The sequence below is a fragment of the Myotis yumanensis genome, unplaced genomic scaffold (assembly GCF_028538775.1).
Source record: "Myotis yumanensis isolate MYYU_CA2020_CCGP unplaced genomic scaffold, mMyoYum1.0.hap1 SCAF_10, whole genome shotgun sequence".
Taxonomy (NCBI): Eukaryota; Metazoa; Chordata; class Mammalia; order Chiroptera; family Vespertilionidae; genus Myotis; species Myotis yumanensis.
This window is the reverse complement of record NW_027223761.1, coordinates 40,478,033-40,502,314: the sequence shown is the minus strand read 5'-3', so window position 1 is coordinate 40,502,314 and position 24,282 is coordinate 40,478,033. Positions and strand designations below refer to the sequence as shown.

The following is a 24,282-nucleotide window of genomic DNA, read 5'->3' as shown; positions in this document are numbered from 1 at the left end:
GGACTTGCTGGAGGAAGCCTATCAATAATTCTCTCTTATCATTGATGTTTCTGTCTCTCTCTCCCTCTTCCTTCCTCTCTGAAATCAATAAAAACATATATTAAAAAAAGAAAAATTAGTTAAATGACCTTGCCTAATATTTTGAGATTTCTTTCCAAAGACTGATATCTATTTCATCTGAATTTCTAATTTTTCAGATATGTTACTTGCATAATTCTAACATATATTTATCCTATCTCCCTTTACCATCAACATACATACACACCATGAGGCTCCTATCAATGTCATTGGCAAATTTACAGGAAAATGTGAAATGTTACCATTTATCAACACAAGAATCCTCAGAATTCCTAAGTTACTTGTATCACCTTTGATTAACTCAATAATGTAGGAACAGACCCCTCATAGGGACCTTGAACATAGTAGGTTCATTGCAACTCTGTGTATTGAAGATAAGATCCTTGTAAGTCATTTACTATCTCTATATACAGATCTGATAAAGGGTTTGCTCTTGCCAGGTACACACAGTGTCACATATCATGTCAAATAATAAGAGAAATCTTTTTAAACACACAGAAAATGATGGCAATTGTTACACTGTAAATAAGCAAGTCAGAGCAGGTCTTTCTGATAAAGGAACATGGAAGGGGATTGTTGACTGAAGTATGAGAATGAATCCTACTGATACCAGGGGCAGCATTGTCTGTTGAGAGAAGAGTGGGTGTAAAAGCCCAGAACCAAAAGTGGTTTGGTGCGTTTATTATTGAGGATGTGTTTGGCATAGGAAAGAAGAAGAAGGAGAGATGTTGGGTCACGCAAACATCTTTTCTTTGTATAAAGGACCTCAGACCATCCTTTTGTTCAGTAAAAGTAAAGATCAATAACAACCATTGCACAGAAAGAAATGAAATGTGTCATGTTAAATTAACTGAAGTATTTAAAATTGCCAGGTCACTGTGATCCTTTCTTTGTCTCTCTACCTCTTCTTTTATGTCCCTATATTTTTTCTTTCCCTGTCTTTGATTTCTATACAATTAACAATATTTATTCCCACTGTTCTTACTCTGCCCCCTTTTAACCTTTCCAATCAGGCAGAGCTCAGTGAACAAGGGGAGCCTCAGTTCAGAACAGGTAGGAAGGAACAGGGACCAGCTACGATGGCTTCAGGAATCCTGGTGAACATAAAGGAGGTGATGACCTGCCCCATCTGCCTGGAGATCCTAACAGAACCCATGAGCCTGGACTGTGGGCACAGCTTCTGCCAAGCCTGCATCACTGCAAACAACAAGGAGTCCGTGAATGGCCAAGGAGAGAGCAGCTGCCCCGTGTGCAGGATCAGTTACCAGCCTGAGAACCTGCGGCCTAGTCTGCATTTGGCTAACATAGTGGAGGTGCTCCGGGAGGTCAAGTTGAGCCCAGAGGAGGAGCAAAAGAGAGATCTCTGTGTGCACCATGGAGAGAAACTCCTGCTCTTCTGCCAGGAGCATGGGAAGATCATTTGCTGGCTTTGCGAGCGGTCCCAAGAGCACCGTGGTCACCACACCTTCCTCATGGAGGAGATTGCCCAGGAGTACAAGGTAATAGACTGGGATGGGGGAAAGACAGGGCAGGAAATAGCACTTGATGGGAAATCTTAACTTTGCATTTGACTATAATTATATTGCCACCATAACCCTGAGGCCTGTGTTCACTTTTCTTCCTATGTCCACCTTCCTAGACCTGAAAGACATTTCTGTGCATTCAAATGATGAGCAGACTTGAAATCAGAAGTAGACATTTTTATACCTTGTGCTAGTAGGTGGAGGGTTGGTGCACAAGCAAAACTGTCACTGTCCCTTTGGACAGGAGAGTGAATCAAGACCTAAAGCCTTTCCTTGCACAGGATAAAGTTTTTTCTTCTAGGGCAAAGAGAACCAGTCTTCTCTTGACATAGTAATTGTGACTTATATCATCTGAGTCTTAAAGAACACATAACCACTTCACATTTCCTTCAAATCACAGATTCAAATTGTCATTTTGCAGTTTCTATAAACTCAAGTCTCTTTAGAGATCAACCTGATTTCTTCCTCATTTGTCCTCTCTTCTGATGATGAGAAAGCCCAAAGCTTGGCCCTGATGTGATTCCTCTCTCACAGGAGAAGCTCCAGAGAGCTCTGGACAGTCTGAGTGCAAAGCAGCAGGAAGCTGAAAAATTGAGAGCTGACCTTGAAAAGGAAACAACTTCCTGGAAGGTAGGAGGAGACTCTTCCTGAGGTAGCTAGACAAGATTCTGGGTAGGACTTTGGGTGTAGTCACAAGGAGCTCCCTGTCTTCTTGTTCCCTGGCAGTTGATATGTCCAGATTTATTGATTAGCCATTCTTCATCCTTTCCTTGGTAGGGGTTGAGCAGAATATGAATCTGTTACAAACTAACACAGATATTTGTAGGTTAGTTATTCTCATAGAGAGATTATCTGGTAAGGAAGGCTAGTGAATTTTGTGTTCATGTCTCTGATTATTTTGAGCCTTTAACTCTTTCAGGGGAAGACTGTTGCCAACAGTTCATGTCTTTGATGTTCAACATTAGGCAGAGGTTGGAGGTGGGGGTCAGGGGTAATGCTGGAAGGCATGACTGCCCTGAGCAGCTCTGTGAGAGCTGAGCTACACCTTGGTGTCTCATTTTGTTTCAACAGTGCAGATTGAGGCCATTATTTTTGGATGTGATGAGAAGAAATAATAGGAAAAAATCAGCCTCTCCAATAATTGTTCCTGTGCTTGCATCTCCTTTCCCTCTGAGAACTTCCAAATCAAGTACTTCTTTTTCTGGCTTCCAGTCTCTTCCTGATAGCCTGAGTCCCTCTCTTTCTTTTTCATTCTTGAAGGATCTAATATATAATGAAATCCAAAGTACCCAGGATTATTTTAAAGAACTGAGAGGTATTCTGGTCGGTGAGGAGCAGAAGGAGCTGCAAAGGCTGGAGAAGGAGGAAAGAGATGTTCTCAGTTACCTGGCTCAGGGTGGCAGTGAGCTCATCCAGAAGAGCCAGTTGTTGAGAGATCTCACCTGGGATCTGCAGTGTCGGTTGCAGGGGTCAACAGCAGAGATGCTGCAGGTAAGACTCAGAAAGAATCATCAGCATCTGAATTTGAGGAAAACAAAGACTCCTCAAATGATTTCCAAAACCTCTGATGTGTGGCTGTGCTGTTTGTGGTGGTGATGTTGAGGTTCCCTTGGTCTTGCAGTAACGGTTCCTTCCATCTATTTCAGAGGTTATGGAAATTATCAAATGCATGAATAACAAGGGAAAATTTTATTTTTATAACTAGAGGCGTGGTGCACAAAATTTGTGCACTGGAGGAAGGTGTGGGGGTGTCCCTCAGCCCAGCCTGTACTCTCTCCAATCTGGGACATCCCTCTCACAATCCGGGACTGCTGGCTCCCAGCATCTCACCTGCCTGCCTGCCTGATTGTCCCTAACTGCTTCTGCCTGCCAGACTGATCACCCCTAACCACTCCCTTGGCAGCCTGATCTATGCCTAACTGCTTCCCTGCCAGCCTGATTGTCCCCAACTGCCCTCCCCTACAGGCCTTATTCCCCAACTGCCCTCCCCTGCTGGCCTGGTTGACCCCCACTGCCCTCCCCTACTGGCCTGGTTGCCCCCCACTGCCCTCCCCTGCAGGGCTGGTTGCCCCCAACTGCCGTCCCCTGCCACCCCAGTCACCCCTAACTTTCTTCTCCTGCCAGCCTGGTCACCCCCAACTGCCTGCCCCTGCTGGTCTGGTTGCCCCCAACTGCCCTCCCCTGCCACCCCAGTCACCCCTAACTTCCTTCTCTTGCCAACCTGGTCACCCCCAACTGCCCTCCCCTGCAGGCCTGGTTGCGTCTAACTTCCGTCCCCTGTTGGCCTGATCGCCCACAACTGCCCTCTCCTGCCTGCCATCTTGTGGTGGCCATCTTGTGACCACATGTGGGTAGACATTTTTGACCACATGGGGGTGGCCATCTTGTGTGAGCACATGACAGTCAATTTGCATATTACCTCTTTATTATAGAGGACTAGAGGCCCCATGCACAAAACTTTGTGCACTCGGGGGGCTGGGGGGAGGTCCCTCAGCCCAGCCTGTGCCCTCTCACAGTCTGGGACCCCTTGGGGGATGACTATCTGCTGGCTGAGGCCTGCTCCCCAGGGAATTGGGCCTAAGCTGGTAATCAGACATCCCTCTGGCAGCCCAGCAGCCCTCAGGGGATGTCCACTTGCCAGCTGGGAGAGACCTAAGCTGTAGTTGGACATCCTTAGTGCTGCTGAGGAGGCACGAGAGGCTCCCACCACCACCACTGTACTGGCAGCCATCAGCCTGACTTGTGGCTGAGCAGAGCTCCTCCATGTGGGAGCTCACTGACCCCCAGAGGGCAGCTCCTTCATTGAGTGTCTGCCCCCTGGTGGTCAGTGTGTGTCATAGTGACCAGTCATTCCCAGTCTTTCTGCTGTTAGGGTCAGTTTGCATATTGCCCTTTTACTATAAAGGATAGAGGCCGGGTGCACTGGTGGGGGCCAGCTCGTTTGCCCTGAAGGGTGATCCGGATCAGGGTGGGGGTCCCACTTGGGTGCCTGGCCAGCCTGGGTGAGGAGCTGATGGCTGTTTTCAGGCTGCCCGTATCCCCTTCAGGTTGGGGGTCCCCACTGGGGTGCCTGGCCAGCCTGGATGAGGAACTGATGGCTGTTTTCAGGCTGCCCGCACTCCCTTCAGGGTGGGGGTCCCCACTGGGGTGCTTGGCCAGCCTGGATGAGGGGCTGAGGGCCATTTTCTGTGGGCCAAGCCTGCAACTGAAGTTCCCTACCTTTCCTTTTTTTTCTTTTTTTTTTTATTCTGGGATTTATTTACCTTCTATAGCTGTCACTGGAGCTGAGAGCCAGGCTTTAGCTCTGAGGCCCGGCTTCAGCTCTGAGACCTTGACTGCTGAAAGCAGGTATCTGGGGTTTGTTTAGCTTCTATAATTGAAACACTGTTGAGGTCCTGCTCACTGAGGCCCGGCTGGCTGAAAGCAGGTATCTGGGATTTGTTTAGCTTCTATAATTGCAACATTGTTGCTTAGACTGGAGCTCAGAGATAGGCCGCGGCAGGCAGAGAACCTTGGCTTCCTCCATCGCTGGGGCAACCAAGCCTCATGTTTGCTTAAGCTGCCTGGCTGCCGGCCGCCATCTTGGTTGGCAGTTGATTTGCATATAGCCCTGATTAGCCAATGGGAAGCGTAGAGGAGGTATGGTTAATTACCACGTTTGTCTATTATTAGATAGGCTGTACTAATTACAGTGTAAAAATGACTGTGGAGGAAAGATCTATTGTCTTTAAGTATATTCTGCAGGGCATTATATTTGTGACCTAGCCTAGAACTTTTTTCAGATAGCTCCTTATTATCCAAGAGTTGTTTTTTCTTCATAAAATGAGTTGAGATTTTTCTCCTTTTTCTGACTAAATTATTGTTTTCTTAATAAGAAAATGAGTAGGATTGTTATTATTTATTCTTTACTTATTCAATAAATGTACCAGTGAAACCATCTCACTCTGGGCCTTTTTTAGGGAAAGGTTTAAAATATATATATATATATTTTTTTTACTTGTGCAAGATTTTCTTGGGTATTTGTGTGTATATATATATATATATATATATATATATATATATTTCTGGAATTAGTTTTTTATAGTATTCATCTTTGTAGAAATTTGTCCATTCTAAATTGTCATATTTATAAACATGAATTTAGTCATTATACTTTCTTAGAATCTCTTTAATTTCTACAGTACTTACAGTATTGGCCCATCTTTTATTCCTCATTTCAGTGATTTTTTTTTGTCAGTTTTGTTATATTTGCTTAATTTTATTGAAGTTTTTCAAGAATAAACTTGTTTTATTGATTTATTTATTTTTAACCTTTCAATATCATAGATTTATATAGTTAACTTATATAGTTAACTTTGTATATGTATATGTAAATGCACATTCATATATGAGTGTGTGTATGTGTTTGTGTGCATGTGTGTATTGGTTTAATTTATTGTTCTTTTTCTAGGTTCCTAAAGTGGGAAGTTTGACCACTGGTTCAACAACCTTTTCTGTTATTTTTTAATTATATAAAAGCATAGTTTTCATTATATTCCATACTTTTGGATTATTTACTTGTTGTTTAGATTCAACTCAACGTATTTTCAACTTTTCTTTGTTATTTTCATCTTAACCCTTGAAATATTTGAGACTGTGTTGTTTAATTTACAAACACTTGGTGATTTTTACTTTTTCTTCTGTTGTGTATTTTAAAGTTAATTCCTTTCTAATCAGAAAGCATATATTTTATTATTTAAGTCTTTTAAATATGTTGACCCTAAAATATTGTATGTCCAAATTTTTATATGAATTTGAAAAAAATTTGTATTGATTTGGTAAAAGGGTCTATAGATGTCAGTTAGAATTAAATCGAGCAGGTTGATAATGTTGGTCATGTCTTCTACATTGTGATTATTTTCTTATTTATATTTTTTCTTTCTTTTTTTTATTTTTCTTGAGTTTCTAACATTTCTTGTAATATTGGTTTGGTGGTGGTGAACTTCAGCTTTTATTTATCTGGGAAGCTCATTACGGTTCCTCAAATTCTAAATGATAGCCTTGCAGGGTAGAGTAATATAGGTTGTAGATCATTGCTCTTCATCACTTTGAATATTTCATGTAACCCCCTTCTGGCCTTCGTAAGACTATCAGCTGATTGGTTGAGAAATCAGCTGACAGTCTCCCAGGAGCCCCCTTAATAGTAACTGACTGCTTTTCTCCTGCTGCTTCAAAGATTATCTCTGTATTCATTTCTCACTGGGTGTTTTTTATGCCTTCTGTCTTCTTTTTCAAATTTCCTGACTCTTTGTTGAAGTTATCAGTGAAATATTCTTTTCTTAAGTTCATTGAGCATCCTTATAACCTGTGATTAGAATTCTGCATTTGGTAGATTGCTTGCTTCCATTTTGTTTAGTTGTTTTTCAGAAATTTTGTCCTGATCTTTCATTTGGGACAATGTTTCTTAGTCTCATCTTTTTTGCTGCCTTTCCATGTTTATTCCTATGTGTTTGGTATATCTGCTACATCTCTCAGCCTTGGCAGAGTGGCCTTATATGGTAGGTGTCCCCTGGGAACCAGTGGTACAGTTTCCATATTCATCTGAAAAAAGGTGCTATTGGGTTGTGTGTGCTCTCTTACTGTAGTTGGGTCTTGATTGCTGTTGCACATTGGTGGGTGGAATTGCCCCTCAGGCTGAATGGCTGTCTCATTTCTTAACCTCCACACATGGGTATGGTACGAGCCAGTTTCATCTCCACTCTTCCTACCAGCCTCAAGGTAGCTTCTTCAAATTTTTATTTTCAGCAAACTGTCAGCTTGTTATCATGTGGTTCCCAAAGGTGGTTATTCTATAATTTAATTATAATTTTGATGTGAGTTTTGGAGGAAACAAGCACATTCTTTACCGAGTCCACCATTTTGTTCAAGATTCTCTTTTTACTTTTGCCAAATTCATATCTTTGAATCCAAAATGTCTCCTGTAGACAGCAATACTGTAAGTTGCTTTTTAGATAGTCCAGCAATCTCTGTCTTTAAATGTTCAATTAAGACAATGACATTTAATGTCATTGTCAATGTAGCTCTATTTAACTTACATTATGCTATTAGCTTTTATATGTCACCTACAATTTTCATTGTTCTCTTTCTCACTTAATGGCTTCTTTTGAATTAACCCAGTGGTTCTCAATCTGTGGGGCGTGACCCCTTTGTCGGTCGAATGACCCTTTCATAGGGGTCGCCTAAGACCATCCTGCATATCAGATATTTACATTATGATTAATAACAGTAGCAACATTACAGTTATGAAGTAGCAACGAAAATAATTTTATGGTTGGGTCACAACATGAGGAACTGTATTTAAAAGGCCAGAAGGTTGAGAACCACTGAGTTAACCAAATATTTCTAGTGTAAAATTTATTTTAAGCTTTTTATTTTTGTGGTGGTTGCTCTTCTCATTACAATATCCATCCTATTTTATCAAGATCTATTGCATATTAATACTGAATTAATTCCAGAAAAATATGTATACTTGCCTCCAACATTGCTTTATATTACTTCAGCAACAATGCAGTGATACTTTTAAATTGGACAGTTAATCCAATGCAGGACAATGCCATGCAGGCCTTGGGATTATTTAATACAACTGGGAAGACATACTTTTGTTGGGAAATTTGTATGAGGAGATACTTTTTTTTGTTTTCATGAACTGAAAATAAAGTCAATAAAGAGGTAAATAGACTTTGGAGCATGACATAAACCAGATCCTGATGACAATGTTTGAGCTTCAAAATGAAGCTTGATTAAATTACAACTGTCCCCCAAATTCCTTTTCATCTTCTCTACTTTATCTATTTTTAATTTCTTTTTGTCATGTACAACAAAACCCTAATGCAGAGAACAAAGCAATTTTTATTTTTTATTTTTGTATGTAGATCCACCGGTTGGCCTAGTTTTGGGTGTCATGAAAAAAGTTATTCTCAGGTGATACCAGATATATTTGTGCATATCTGTTTAAAGGAATAAATCTGTGATGATAAACAAGTTCAGATGACAAAAAAATTAACAATATAGACTAAACTGCCTTGAGACTGAAATGCAGTAAATATTGTGCTATTTAAAACAGTGACCAAGTGGATGTCGGTAACATCGACAAAGGTGTATAAAAGACATAGTAATTTGTTTGCTAAAAAGTAAGTTACATAGTAAACAGCCTAAGTTACTGGTTTCTGTGGGTGCTTTCCTAGGCATTATTGTAACTTGCATTTAAGAGACAAATTTGAGTAAAAATAAAGACTTTAAAAATAAATTATATGTAAGTGTGTGTCCAATTTAAGGGTGTGGATAAGATCAACTGTGGATAGTGGGTGAAACAAGAAGGGAGATTTGAGAAATGCCTACATTAATACATTTGTTTGCTTGTACATTCAGTGGAAGCCATATGAATTTTTGAAGAATACAGTAACTCGTCTTTTATTCTTCCAATCAAGGCATAAAACTTGACAAGCAATAGTTAGTCAATTTACATTAGTGTTGAATAAATGAGCAAACCATGAATTATTCAAATCATTTCATAAGGAGTCTTATGAGCATGGGGGAAATACCAGGGCCCTCATGCTTTTCTTATAAATATGTCTCATCTCCAGGTACTGGAAGCTCAAGGTGTTCTTCCACAAGGGTCAAAGTTGTTTCTATATTTTAGAAAAAGTGACAAATGTTCATGAATCTTCTGAAATGATAGACCTGGGTCTTTTCTTTATTATTTTGTTCTCACATTAGAACAATCTCTATTCCCACCAGATCAGGGGGTTGCTGGGGATGTGATGAAGCTTTATAAGTGAGGAGGACTTATTACTTTTTGACTCATGTTTTCTCTTTTGTCCCTAGGATGTGAATGGCGTCCTGGAAAGGTATGTGTGAAAGATGAACAATGAACATTTTGTTTAAAGCCATGAAAGTTATCTGGTAGTTAATTAGAATAAAATAGTGATCAGGGAAGAACAAGCTGGTTGTAGTTTTATCTTGAATTTCTGTTCACATATGGTTTGAGTATTTTATAACTATTGAGAATGAACCATATTTTATGGTAGGGAATTTAGATGGGGAGAAGTTGCTGAGTTTGGATTAGAAGCAATTAAACATAAGATGTTGCAGTATCAGGCCCATGTAACTGCATTAATTTTGTTCAATCAGCATGATTGTATCTAACTCAGATTTCTGCAGCTCATAGGTGATAGACTTATTGTTGGAATGTCATGTTTTCTTCAGCTCCTAAGCAGCCAGAATTTGAGACAACTCAGTTATATTCCTTTTATGTTTCTCTGTATTTTCCAAAAAAAATTTAAATATCAAGGAATATTTTGACTCTGGCACAAACAATTGATCCATCTTTCTCACGCCTTTTTTAAAAAATTGATTTCAGAGAGGAAGAGATGGAGAGAGAGAGATAGAAACATCCATGATGAGTGAGAATCATTGATTGGCTGCCCTTTCATGACCCTCCCCCCCAACTCCCTATACTGGGGATCAAACCTGCAACCCTGGGCATGTGCTTTTGACTGGAATTAGACCTGGGGCCCTTCAGTCCACAGGCTGGTGCTCTATCCACTGAGAGACCCAGTCACATGCCCTTGATAAGACTAGAACCTGTGAGCTTTCAGTCCTCAGGCTGATGCTCTAACCACCGGGCTTAAGCAGATACAGCTATGTCTAAATTTGAACATCTACTTGACAACATCAATCTCTTCCAAGCACATGAAATTCAGACCACTGTTAGTATAGTGTCTATAATGTCTTTTCCAAGTGTTACATTTTTTCCCCAGAGCAACTGAAACCTCAGATATTGTTCCTGGGGCGTCCCCATTGGGGATTAACACCTAAAGGTCTTGGTCCTCTCCAGAGAGTATTCCTACCAGGAGCCAGGTTCTGCAACCTTCCTTTCTTTTCATAATTCTGGGAATCTACACCCATTCCATGGCTTTTCCTTACATTAATTTATTTCAAGGTACCAAACTTTGTATTTTACAGAAATCCACTATTGTATATAATTTCATATGATTTTTAGAAGTTAGAGAGGGAGAGGATATTCACTTTGAAAGGAATAAATTGTGCTTCTGAGAGGTATACTCCTTCCCAAGATCAAGCAAAAGGCACCGGGGAAAGTGGACCAAGCACAATTTTTCTGGTTCTAAGTTCAGAAGCCTACCTTCTAGTCCCTCAGTGGTCCATGAAAGGGCTCTAAGTGCAGAGGTCTCCACTCTACTTTCTCAGGGGTCCATGAATGGGGGCTCAAGTGTTCAATAGGGTGAATGGGTAAAAATCAGTGGTTTTGGAGGACAAAAACTGCAGAGGTGTGGAGATCTTTTTTTTTTTTTGTCATCCCTAGGAGTAAGACCTTCACTCTGAAGAAGCTAAAAACTCTCCCCAAGAAACAAAGGAGAGTGTTCCAAGTTCCTGATCTGAGAGGGATGCTGCAAGTGTTTAATGGTGAGGAATTCTAGAGTGAGAGGGTATCTGTGGATTCTTGTTATGATGGTGGTTAAAGAGGAAGAAGAGTTCAGTTTCTAGGTCTTGGTAGAGGAGACAAAGGAAAATGGATATTATGTACTGACTATATGGGCATATTCACTGGAGAGTGGTCAACTACCTTGTTCACCTCTCATTCTTCCATGTACTACCTTACATAGGCACCAGTCTTTCCCCTGATCTGGAGAGAAAATAGATTTTAATGTAGACTCTTTTGCTCATATTTTATATTATGTATTTTTTCTACTTTCAGAACTGGCAAATGTGCGCCGCTACTGGGGTAAGTAGAAATCACAGTATCATGAAGCTACCCTGTCCTCATCTTCTTTTAGAATATTTCATTTCTATTAGGTCTCTTTACTAATGCAAATAAGATATTGGGATAAATGTAACAGGAGGCAAATTGTACATTCTACTGATGAAGGAAGGGTGTTCAAATTAAAAAAATCAAAAGGCAGCAAAGATAAGATGGTGACAGTGATGCAGATAGACTGAGTTTGTTAGATGCACCCAAGGAAAAAGGCTCCACACAGAAGTGGGTTAGGGTGTGAGGGGTTGTTAAGATCCATGTTTTCCTTCCAACACACATGCATATTATATTTCTGCAATGTTATACTGCTCCTTAAAAACCAAAACAAGTTTTTTCCAGTTCCTACTCATTTTATTCTGAAGATCTCTCTTGCAATGTCATAAGTAATAGTACATAACTTTCCTCACACAACACTGTAATTTTTTTTACAGCAAACATGACCCTGAATCACCAATCAAATGTTGACATTTTTGCACAGAAGAGAAAAGGGAGAGGTGACTTCTATCAGAGAGCACATTCTCCATCTGAGAGAGAAGATTATGTTGTCCTGGGATTCCCATCTATCACATCAGGGAAGCATTACTGGGAGGTAGATGTGCCACAGTGTCAGAACTGGATTTTGGGGGTATGTAGCAGGAGATACCCGGTCTCCGCTGGGATAGATTTTGGGGGAAAAATTCAGCCTGTTTGCCCTCAATATCAACCTAAAAATGGCTACTGGGTTATAGGGATACAGAAGTATTACCAATATCAGGCTTTTGTGGATTCTGACTCCTCCAACCCCTCTCCCTTAACCCTGTTCCTGACTGTTCCTCCTGATCGTATTGGAGTTTTTCTAGACTACACAGCCTCCACTATCTCATTTTTGAATATCACAAATCATGGGTTTCTCATCTATAAATTCTCTTCATGTTGCTTTAAGCAGGAAATTTATCCATATTTCAATTCTATGAAACACCCTGGCTCCCTGAAACTGTGTTCTCCAAGCTCTTAAACCTCTCATACTCTCACACACTTCTGTGTAGAACCTCTTTCCTTGAATGCATCTAACAAACTGAGTTTTTCTGCATCACTGTCACCATCATATCTTTGCTGGCTTTTTTCTTCTGATTTGAACACCCTTTTTTCATCAGTAGGGTATACAATTTGCCTCATGTTACCTTTATCCAATATCTTATTTGCATAAATAAAGAATCCTAATTCATCATTTTTATAATTCTAAGGAAAATGACTAATGTCTTGCCCTGGCTGGTTTGGCTCACTGGATAGAGTGTCCGCCTGGGGATTGTAGGGTCTCAGGTTCTATTCCAGTCAAGGGCATATACTTTGGTTGCATGCACATCCCCAGTAGGGGGTGTGCAGGAGGCAGCTGATCTATGCTTCTCTCTCATTGATGTTTCTAACTCTCTATCCTCTCCCTTCCTCTCTGTAAAAAAATCAATAAAATATATTTTTAAAAAAGAAAAGAAAATGACTAACGTCTCATAAAAAAAATGACATGCATGTAGATAACATCTCTACCAATTTTTTAAATCTCATGTCCTCTGCCTCTGACTGAGATGATGGAAAGCTTTCTAACAACTTCTTTACATTATTGAAGACTCTGTATAGGAGTCATTCACTACAGAATGATTCCTCAGGTGTGTGTCAGTTTACCCCTTTCTGTTTATTATTCATCAAGGAGTGAAGGATAAAATATTATAAATAATGTGTACCAAGAGTGGAAGCTTTGTGTCCAGAGTGTCTGGGTTCAAGTCCAGTCTCTCCAAATATGCACAATGAACCATGAATAAAATACTTGAATGCTGATTTTATTTTCTTTAAATGGTCCTGGTAATAAAACCTACTATAGTTAGAATCATTGTTAGAAGAAAAATGTCATTAAGTGTATAACATGTAAGTGTTTCAACTGAATAAACATTTTCCCCACTAATTACTGAGAAATATAAACTGTGTCAGTGTCTCATTAAACAGGTTTTTGCGTTAAAGGGCGCTTGGGTTTTTTACTGAAGTCTCATGTTTCAGATCCCAGATACCTCTGCGCTGCTGTCTAGACACATCCAGCTCTGCCAGTGATAGATAAAACTGTGTGTGTGAGTGTGTGTGTGTATGACACTGAGCATTTTATTATAATTCTACTGTTACTACATATTAGTTCTGATAAAATAAACTAAATCCTAGAATATTATATTTCACATTTGTAAAAATATATACATAGGAATCGTACTTGAGATATTGTGGTAATTAAACAACAGAATCTTTTTAATAACCTCTGTCATGGCTAGTACATAATTAGTAATCAGGTATGCTGTTCTCTTACTGTGACTGCAATAAATTGTTTTAAGAATACATATTAGTTTAGCTTACTTTCACCATTATTATTCTACTTTGTTTTAAGAAATAAAGTAATTTGATGAAAGAATGATAACTTTCTTAAAATTTTAGTTAATTAAAAAATAAATATTTTTGTAGAGTTTCCTAGTTAATATTTCTCATTTTTCTACAGTAAATATATGTCATTGAAATTGAACTTGAATTTGGGTTATATTTGTTCTGCATTAAAAAGTTATTATTGCCCTCTCCAGTTTGACTTTTGGCCTGCAGATTGAATGGTTGCTGGTTCGATTCTGGTCAAGGGCACATACCTTGGGTGCAGGCTTGATCTCGGTCCCAGTCGGGGCGTGTGCAGGAGGCAACTAGCTGATGTATCTATCTCACATCGCTGCTTCTCTCTCCATGTCTCTTCACTTCCCTTCCACTCTCTCTGAAAATTAATGTGGAGAAAATATCCTTGAGTGAAGATTAAAATTTTTTTAAAGAGTTATTATTCACAGAAATACAGTAGTGTAACCAGTACAATTGTGGCATTTCTAAACAACTGTGTAGGTAAGTTTCTGTTGCCAGGCCAGCCTTACTTTTGCAGTGAGGTGCAAGTTTTAAGGAACAAAGAAAAGCCAGATCTTCTCCTCCAATGACACAACAGGGGCATTATTTCTGCAATGGATATTCACACCAATCCAGAACCCCTTCTCTTTGGCATTTTTATTCCCAAATCTTTTTCCAAAGAAGTAAAAGTTAAAATAAATAAATAGATTAATTAATTGATTAATTAAATGGTTCTCTTATCAATTATTAGCTGCTCTCATCCCTGCATGTCCATAGGAATTTCCAAATGACTCACATTGGATGATCTTTGATATAAAAAAGAGTTGCAGCTCTCCTCCTCCCTGGCTGCTTGAAGATCAACCTTCATCATGAATGACACGTTAACTATCTGGACCAGGAAGTTCATGACCAACAGACTACTTCAGTGGAAGCAAATGGTCATTGATGTCCTTCACCCTGGGAAAGCAACAGTACCCAAGACAGAAATTCGGGAAAAACTAGCCAAAATGTATATGACCACACCTAATGTCATCTTCGTGATTGGATTCAGAGCCCACTTTGGTGGTGGCAGGACTTATGATTCCTTGGATTACACAAAGAAAAATGAACCCAAACACAGACTTGCAAGACATGGCCTATATGAGAAGAAGACGACCTCAAGAAAACAGAGAAAGGAACACAAGAATAGAATGAAGAAAGTCAGGGGGATTGCCAAGGCCAATGTTAGTGCTGGCAAAAAGTGAGCTGGAGATTGAACAACAGAAGGAGTAAAGATTCTTTGCTGACTTTATCTGTGACGGTTGTGCAGATTTTTTCATGAGAGGATCAATAAACTATAAACTTATATATACACAAAAGAATTGCAAAGTGGGCATTCCTGTGTGTGTGTGTAAAGTTGATCTTCTAAAATCTCCCTTTGAGGTCTGCCTTCCTTTTACCCCATTACTATGACGACTGAGGCTATGATTTATTAACAATACTCTTCAATTATTGACAAATATCAACCCAGGAACATTCATGTCTTTTCAGTTACTGGAATGCCAATCCTCCAATTCAGAATAAAGTCTCTAGTTGCAAGAAAAAAGGACCTGAACTTTTAGATACAACACTTTTCAGTTCCTTGACAGCACTGTCAAAACTACTCAACCTCTGCCTCTGATAAATACACACACACACACACACACACACACACACACCGCACATGTACCCAAAGGCATACTTTTGTTTTCAGTTGTTTTCTCCATGTTGTCCTCAATCTTTCCTGTGGGCTGATGTACTATGGCAGTCCCCAGGAAGGAAATAAGCCTGTTCTTTCACCACCAGCCCCCAGTGAGAGAGGAGTTGAATGTGCAGTGGTTATTTTTTTTTTTTTTTTTTTTTTTTTAATTTTTCGCTTAAAGTATTACAAAGGGTATTACATAAGTATCCTTTCCCCCCCCCTTGACAAACCCCTACCCTCCCTTACCCCCCAGTGTCTTATGTCCATTAGTTATGCTTATATGCATGCATACAAGTCCTTCGGTTGATCTCTTACTCCCCTCCCTCCTGTCCCCCAACTCTCTCTGGCCTTCCCACTGCAGTTTGACAATCAGTTTGAGGCAGCTCTGCCTCTGTATCTATTATTGTTCAAAAGTTTGTAATGGTCTTTATTATCCATGAATGAGTGAGATCATGTGGTATTTTTCCTTCATTGACTGGCTTGTTTCACTTAGCATAATGCTCTCCAGTTCCATCCATGATGTTGCAAATGGTAGGAGTTCCTTCTTTTTAACAGCAGCATAGTATTCCATCGTGTAGATGTACCACAGCTTTCTAATCCATTCATCTACTGATGGGCACTTAGGCTGTTTCCAGATCTTAGCTATGGTGAATTGTGCTGCTATGAACATCTGGGTGCATATATCCTTTCTGATTGGTGTTTCTGGTTTCTTGGGATATATTCCTAGGAGTGGGATCACAGGGTCAAATGGGAGTTCCATTTCCAATTTTTTGAGGAACCTCCATACTGCCTTCCATAGTGGCTGCACCAGTCTGCATTCCCACCAGCAGTATGTGCAGTGGTTATTGATGCAGGGCTTGGTTGGATAACCATGTCTGGGCTTCTGAAATATAGACAGATCATTGTTCTTCGGTAAAGAGTACAACTAGATTTCCTGGTTTTTAGGCAAATAGGAAACCAGAATGAATTATGCTCCTTCTCCCATCACTTAAATTCATCTCCAAAGCTAGGTACATTGCGGTGGTCAACATCCCAGAATATTATGTTCTGAGGCCCAGGGAATGATACATTCTCCTCAGGGCTCTGTGTTCCCTTTAGTCCCCACATCTCCTGTTGGAGAGAAGTTCTCTGACTTTGGATCTATGATTTTTAACTGTTTCTGGACTGAAAATAACAGGGCACAGGAAGTAATGTGGTTAGAGTGTGGTGATGTAGATAACAAACAGACATTGAGTTAAGAATCTGAGTACATCTTAGGAACAAAACAGAATGTGAGAAGAACTGTTAAATAAAATAGATCAAAGGAGTTTATATAAATGCTAATAATACCATTTTTATTTATGACCACAGCAATCATGTTGACAGTAACACCAGCGATAGAACAGAAATATGATCATCATCAGCATGCTCAATGTAATTAAAATTATATTCATTACAATATAACTGTATGTCTTTCTATTTAAATATCATTCTCCATATACCAATATTTTGTAATGAATCTGGCACAATAAAGAATAACAAAGAAGATCCCTTTCTGCCTTCATAAATCTAATTGTTGTTGGATGAAGGGGCTGGATGAAGAGGGATACTCAAAAAGAGTATTATGTGATGATAAATACGATAAAGGAAAGAATGCCAGTTCTCAGAATGCACTTTGTGAAAAATTTACGTGCTTATCTTTGCATTTGCAAAGCATCAAGATTTTATTTATAGTTAGAAATAAATTGATTCCTATCTATGAAATGGAAATTGTCAATATGGCTCAGGAAATACACTTATATAAATTCCAGTTCCTGCCTCATAGATATATGTGAACAAAGAAGAGTTTATAAGGCAAGCTTATGTTCCTCAACTATGGGTTATAAGCAATATAAAAATATCTGTGCTTTTTATTAGAAAAACACCGACATTTTGGATACTTTCCATGTCTCATATGAGTTAATGTGTAAAGATTGCCCAGCTTGACAGTCTTGTCAGTCAGGGACCCTTGTTTGGAGCTTCCAACAACTTGACGCTGTAGAATTTGAAACTTGTTCTCAGAAGAACAAAATTGATAATAAGACACAAACACATGTAGAGGAAATAGAAATGTTTCACTTCTGTTTTTAAAAATATTATGCTTATGTTTTGCCATTCTATTTTCATTATAATACTATGCCATGCATACATTGCACCTTGTTAAATTTATTATTTTCAATATTTTTCAGTTCTGCTTTTGATTGATGGTGCAAAAAGGTCCAAATGTTTCCCAAAGAAGTGGAGAAAGTGGACACTTAGGGAGTTGTGTGTGTTTCCCAGAGAAAGACTCCACTTGAAGAGCACCATGTGTTAATCTCCATGCCCTTCCTGCCTCCTAGTTGCTGGTAACATGTAACTGCCACAGCTGTACCACATTATGTCAGAAACAATAACTGGTAGTTATCCGAGGGGCCTGCTCGGATTCAATGGTGTTGTGGAAAAAAATTGTCAATAGGTTCAAACATTTTCTAAACACCAGCTCTTTGTAGCTGCTATTTGGAAAGAAGGATCTTTCCTAAAATTTCAATTTTACCTTTAACAAGGACAGCTGCTACCATTCAGCTCAAACTAACTGAGCTCTGCACTTGATTTCTTCCCCATCACACTCTGCATTACATAAGGGCAGGTACCCAGACTTCCTAAATCATAACTTTATACCCAGTAAGATTTCTAGGACATGAATATAGTATAAGCTTAAGTAGTTGGTATAAAATTGAATTGAAATTCTGAGTGGTCAGGCAAGCTATAGAGTGTGTCATTGGATTTTACATTCTCCTTATTCAAATATTCTTGTTAGAATAATCTACAAAAGGGATAAAATTATAAGAATATGCTGAAGCACTGACTTCCCTAAGTGTCCTGACTGGTGACTTCCCATTGTTATTGTTCTTAAGTTTCTGTTCTGCTTCCTTAGTTTCTTTTCCACTCCTATGAACTTAATTTTCATTTCTCACTCCACTCCTGTGGGGGAACTCCTCTGTGGAGAGCTAGTCACTGGCTTGCTGAGTGAATCTTGACTAGATTTACAGCTGTTCTCCTCCACTGAGTTAAGACTCTGCCTGTACATTTTCTTAAAGTAAGCAGGGCAGTTTCTGGAGACAAAGGACAGGAGGCTTTGGGGGAGCAGACTGACTGTGTTTGGTGTCTTAAATTGTGATTCTGAAGCTGCTCTGCTTGTGTGTGTCTCTGCTGAGGTGGCAGAAAAGAGAAACACTGAGTCAGGGGGAAGAGTGATCTTTAGAGAAAGGGGGTTTAAAATAGCAGATTCTTATTTATTTCTTGGAGGGACCATTATTTCTCCAGGCTGAGTTACCTTATCTTCTCTCTATTCTGTAGTTTTGACTTTCTACCTTTCCAAGGTGAGCCAGAATACTCTTTTTTACCCAGACAGCAAATCCCTCCCTCCTGTTCTCCAGGAAGCCTGTGAGATGGAGCCCTGTTCTCCCTCTTCAGAAAGCCCAAGCTCCTGGTGAGGCCAGTAGGAGTGAGAGCCCTTATCAGGAGGCATGTGGGAGGGGCAAGCTCTTAGGGGCTCTGCAGGGATCAGACCCTCTTGAAGCTGGTCTCTTACTCTTTTGTTAAATTAGCACTATTTGTTTATTTATGTATTTATTTTTACAAACCTTTATTCTTAAATGTACAATAAGCTCACAGACAACACTTCTTTCCAGCTGTAGGTGGCAACAGATGTTATCATAAGGAATCCAGATGTTAAAACAGGTATGGAATTTAGGATCACCAGGCACAAGGAACAGCTCATTTCTGGCCAGATTCCTTCATTTCAAAAGGAGTTATAATTTTTCAAAAGAACGCCATCTTAGTCTCACCTTTGAGCAATTTGTACCTTGATCTTTGTGTTACTTAGATTTTGAGTGTCCTTTCCTTTTCTCCTTCATCTCAGAGATGAGGTATCAGTATTTTATACCGGAACAAGATTCATATCTGGTGTCTACCAACTGACTTCTCAGTGGCTATTACAGGTCCCTCAAAACAGGAGAAAGTTCATTTTATAAATATTGAAAAAATTTAATTAAAATCACAATGACAAATGGATTCACCTGTCATATAAAAATGTATTTGCTTCTGTTAGGTCGGAGAGAGCCCAGGATCGGATACATGCAGACATGTGACGAGATGATGGACTCCCCCTGGCATTTCTCACACATCAGCATGCCAGACACAGATACTGGCTTCTCCCTGAATCTACATCGACCCCCACACAGATACTGACTCATTCCTGAATACCTGGCTGACCCCCCTGCAGCTGAAACTTCCTCAACTGAATACCTCAGCTCATGTCCCTGCCCCTCACCCAACCGCAGTATAAAAAAAGCACCCCCCCCTCCCTGTTGGCGTGAATCCACGTGCCCTGTCTTTGGGGTACGTGGGTCTCCCAGGGACGCAGAAATAAACCTTTTCCTTTCCTTTCTTTTCTGATTCACTGGGCTCTATTTCTTGCGCCGCCTCCTGAGCCACCTAGCCTAACAGCTTCTATTTTACACATCCAAATAACTTCCTAGGTGTCTGGATGCCAAGAGAAGGTTCACCTTCTCATTGGTACTTACTGATCTATGGTACAGGAAAGGTTTCAAGGATGTTAATTAAACCCCTGATACGACTTTCAAACGTTGGCTGGCATTTGTTGGCATTCCTTGTGTGCAGTGGAATCATCCTGATCTCAGCTTTCATCTTCACGTGACATTCTTCATGTATGTGTGTCTATCTCTGTACAAATTTCTCTTTTTTACAAGGACACATTCATGTTGGATTAAGGCCCACCCTATTGATTTTATTTTAATGTTATCACCTGCATAGAAATTGTTTCTGCCAGAAGCTAATTCCAGCATGTCATAAATGCAGGAAGTTTCATCAAAAGGTTGATGGGCTTCTATATTCGGCAGGGCTGAAGATATATATTACTGCCTGCTGGAATAGCTGAAAGCATTTCCCCAAACCTGCAAATCTGCATGTTATTACCTCCTGCTGGCCAAACAGCTGAACAGCTGTAGGCATTTCCCCAGACCTGAAGATACATATGCTGCCAGACAACTGAGGGCAGTTCCCCCAATCTGACAATGCCTACTGTATACCAAACCTTGCCTTTTGATATGTATATCTGCTTTGCTTTAGGGCAATTTGTGGTAATAAAGAGCCCTGGGTCCTGAGATTCAGAGAGAACTTCGTTACTATAGCTAAGTCTCCTCTGGCTCCCCCATGTATTCCAAATTTATATTTCTAGTCTCTTTATTAATTTATGTCATAAGTGTTTCCCTCCACGTCCCACATGGTTCAGGGTTCAGGGTCTGGAAGAGGAGCCGCACACAAATGAAAGAGAAAAGACACGAGATAATTTGGAAATATTGGGGGACCAGGCAGGCAAGTCCAACTCAAGGAGAAGGACTTCCACTGTGCTCAGGCCTCACCAAGCTTTTTATAGTGAGAGGTAAACAAGGTAGTGGTTACCATAGTTACACAGTTCTTGTGAGTTTCACTTGTTTTGACCATGGTTACTCTTCCTGCACTTCCTCAGCCCATTAGCTTCCCAGATAAAATCTGGGGAGTGTTATAAGGTCAAGCCTAATTATGCTAAAGGACTGTGCCCTCTAAGCTGGGACTTGTTTGTGACTTTACCAACAGGTCAGTCCGAGGCTTAACCCTATATCAGTTCCCCACAAATTTATGCACAGCCCCTTTTCCAGATTCCTGAACGCTTCTAGATGCTGAGAAACACCCCAGCAGTTTCCAAATAAAGTGACTCTCAAACATTCTGGGGGTTAGATTTCAATATCTATCAGAAGGACACAATTCAACTCATAATGGCACTTAATGTGTTTGGAAAAGGACAGATTTTATCTCTCCAGTGTATAACCAGCCTTAATATTGAGTCTTTCCTCTCCTAATAACAGATGCCTCATTGGGATTTGTGTTTCACAGGTCTCTGTCATGTGTGTCATCCAGAGTATATGAACACATCTCCACCTGCCTAAACACACATAGCTTTAGGTGACTGCTGACACATTGCCTTATGTTCAGGCCAAGGTAAAGACCCACTATCTACAGACACAAAACTCTCAGGATCACCCAGATGGTCTTTCTCTCTCTGTTTCTGCACCCCAATAGCATTGGGTATCAATGTAGTTCCACGGTAGGGATGTTTCTTTCCTTTGTGAAATGACTAAAACAATATATTTTTAAAAAGTACAAATTGGTAGTCAGAAAATAGTCACAGGAAAATAATCATCTAATTGATGATTAAAATAAAATATTAAATAAAATATTAAATAAAAAATTTAAAAAATCAAAAAGAGCACTTCTTTCTTCAGATGTATAAATAAAATAAATGGCTTGTTTGCTCAGTGGTTTAGCATTGACCCATGAACCAGGATATCATGGTTTGATTCCTAGCCCAGAACATGCCTGGGTTGAGGGTTCAGTCCCCAGTAGGGGCTGTGCAGAAGGCAGCTGATCAATGATTCTCTCCATCATTGATGTTTCTATCCTTCTCTTCCTCTCCCTTCCTCTCTCTGAAATCAATAAAGACATCTACACTAATAAAAGAGAAACATGCAAATTGGTGTCACACCGCTACCCTTCCCATTGGCTAATCAGGGCGATATGCAAATTAACTGCCAACCAAGATGGCGGCCGGCAGCCAGGCACCTTGAAGCGAACAGGAGGCTTGCTTGCTTCAGTGACAGAGGACTCCAATGTTCCCCACATGCCGCTGCCAACCTCTGAGCTTGCAGTTTGAAACATTGTTACAAATATAGAAGCTAAACAAAACCCCAGAAACCTCCTTTCAGCCAGCCGGGATCTCAGAGCTGGAGTTGAAACAGTGTTTCGATTATAGAACCCAAACAAACCAGATACCTGCTTTCAGCAGCCGAGGCCTAAGAGTTGGAGCCAAGCCTCAGAGCTAAAGCTGGCCCAGAATAAAAAAGAAAAAGAAAAAAAGGAGAGGTTGGGAGCTTCAGTCACCCACCAGCCTGAAAACAGCCCTCAGCCCCTCACCCAAACTGGCCAGGCACCCCAGTGGGGACCCCCACCCTGAATGGTTTGTGACCAGCTGCAAACAGCCATCATCCCCTCATCCAGGTTGGCCAGGCACCCCAGTTGGGGACCCACACCCTGATCCAGGACACCCTTCAGAGCAAACCAGCCAGCCCCCACCAGTGCACCAGGCCTCTATCCTATATAGTAAAAGGGTAATATGCCACCTAGCACCGGGATCAGCAGAGCCGCGAGGCCTCCCGGCACTGGGATCAGCATGACAGGGGGCAGCGCCCAAACCCCCTGATTGCCCTGTGGCTCTGTGTGTGACAGGGGGCGGGGCCACAACCTCCCTATCTGCCCTGCTCTGTTCGTGACAGGGGAAGGTGCCCCAACCCCCTGATCAGCCCTGCTCTGTGCCTGATAGGGGGGAGCTCCCAAACCCACTGATCGCCCTGTGGCTCTGTGTGTGACAGGGTGTGGCGCCCCAACCCCTCCCCCCCCCACGGGCCCTGCTCTGTGTGTGACGGGGTAGAACCATAACCTCCCCATCGGCCCTGCCCTGAGAGTGACAGTGGTGGCACCCCAACCCCCTGATAGGCCGTGCTCTGTGGGTGATAGAGGGCAATGCCCCAACCGCCCCCCCACGGGCCCTGTTCTGTGTGTGACGGGGTAGAGCCATAACCTCCCCATCGGCCCTGCCCTGAGTGTGACAGGGTGCGGGGCCCCAACTCCCTTATCAGCCCTACTCTGTGAGTGAAAGCGGGGAGCTCTCTAACCCCCTGATGGGCCCTGCTCTGTGCGTGACAGGGGGGAGCTCCCCAACCCCTTGATTGACCCTGCTCTGTGCGTGACAGGGTACAGAGCCCCAACCCCATGATTGGCCCTGCTCTGTGTGTGACAGGGGGTGGCGCCGCAACCTCCCCATTGACCCTGCCTTGAGTGTGACAGGGGGCGGTGCCCCAACCCCCCAATCGGCCCTACTCTGAGCGTGACTGAGGGTGGCATCACAACCTCTGGATCTCCCTGCTCTGTGCATGACAGGGGGCGGCGCCCCAACTCCCCAATCAGCCCTGTTCTGAGCCCGACCAGGGGCTGCCCCTAGGGATTGGGCGTGCCCTCTGCCACCTGGGAGCAGGCCTAAGCCAGCAGGTCGTTATCTCCCAAGGGGTCCCAGACTATGAGAGGGCACAGGCCAGGCTGAGGGACCCCCCCCTCCCCGCCGAGTGCACAAATTTTTGTGCACCGGGCCTCTAGTATAATATAAAAAGAAAAGAAAAATAGAACATTTTCACTAACTTTCTCTTTTCCTAGCACATAAGCAGCAGTTGAGAATCATGTTGATTAATTTTCTGTGATTTCAAATAGTGAATGTTAGGAAAGAATATTAATGTACTTCAAATATTAGTACCTTTGTTGTGCTTTGAAATAGAATAACTTCATGAAGGAACCACATTCTTTTTTTTTTCAATATGTGTTTATTGATTTTAGAGAGGAAGAGAGAGGGAGAGAGAGATAGAAACATCAATATGAGAGAGAATCATTGTTCTGTTGCCTCCTTCATGCTCCCTACTGGGAATCGAGCCCACAACCCGGGCATGTGCCCTTGACTGGAATCAAACCTGAGACCCTTCAGTCGGAAGGCCAACGCTCTATCCATTGAGCAAAACTGTCTAGGGCAGGAACCACATTCTTTTTAATCTCATCTTCTTGCATAATAAATATTCTGTTTCTAAATATATTTAATCTCATGATCT

The 24,282-nt window shown here is 41.2% G+C and overlaps 1 protein-coding gene and 1 pseudogene across 2 annotated transcripts; both read left to right on the top strand.

Annotated features, from left to right (window-relative positions):
- Window positions 1-1,124: 1,124 nt before the first annotated feature.
- Window positions 1,125-12,523, top strand: LOC139018097 (tripartite motif-containing protein 5-like). 2 transcript variants are annotated; one of them, XM_070426738.1, is made up of 7 exons: window positions 1,125-1,577; window positions 2,136-2,231; window positions 2,862-3,092; window positions 9,465-9,487; window positions 10,963-11,063; window positions 11,356-11,382; window positions 11,844-12,523. In XM_070426738.1, exons 1-7 carry the CDS (start codon window positions 1,158-1,160, stop codon window positions 12,404-12,406), a joined length of 1,461 nt encoding a protein of 486 aa, XP_070282839.1. In that variant the 5' UTR covers window positions 1,125-1,157; the 3' UTR covers window positions 12,407-12,523. The 2 variants fall into 2 exon arrangements, with proteins under 2 accessions (XP_070282839.1, XP_070282840.1); XM_070426739.1 differs by lacking the exons at window positions 9,465-9,487; window positions 11,356-11,382; window positions 11,844-12,523 and having other exon boundaries at window positions 10,963-10,968.
- Window positions 12,524-14,666: 2,143 nt separating this feature from the next.
- On the top strand, window positions 14,667-15,041 carry LOC139018096 (small ribosomal subunit protein eS24 pseudogene; annotated as a pseudogene).
- The last annotated feature ends 9,241 nt before the right edge of the window (window positions 15,042-24,282 follow it).

Coding starts and splice junctions, on each gene's coding strand:
- LOC139018097 (XM_070426738.1), top strand. CDS start 1,158: ATGGCTTCAGGAATCCTGGTGAACATAAAGGAGGTGATGACCTGCCCC. Junction 9,488..10,962: donor GTGAATGGCGTCCTGGAAAG/GTATGTGTGAAA, acceptor TGTCATCCCTAG/GAGTAAGACCTTCACTCTGA. Junction 11,383..11,843: donor AAATGTGCGCCGCTACTGGG/GTAAGTAGAAAT, acceptor TTTTTTTTACAG/CAAACATGACCCTGAATCAC.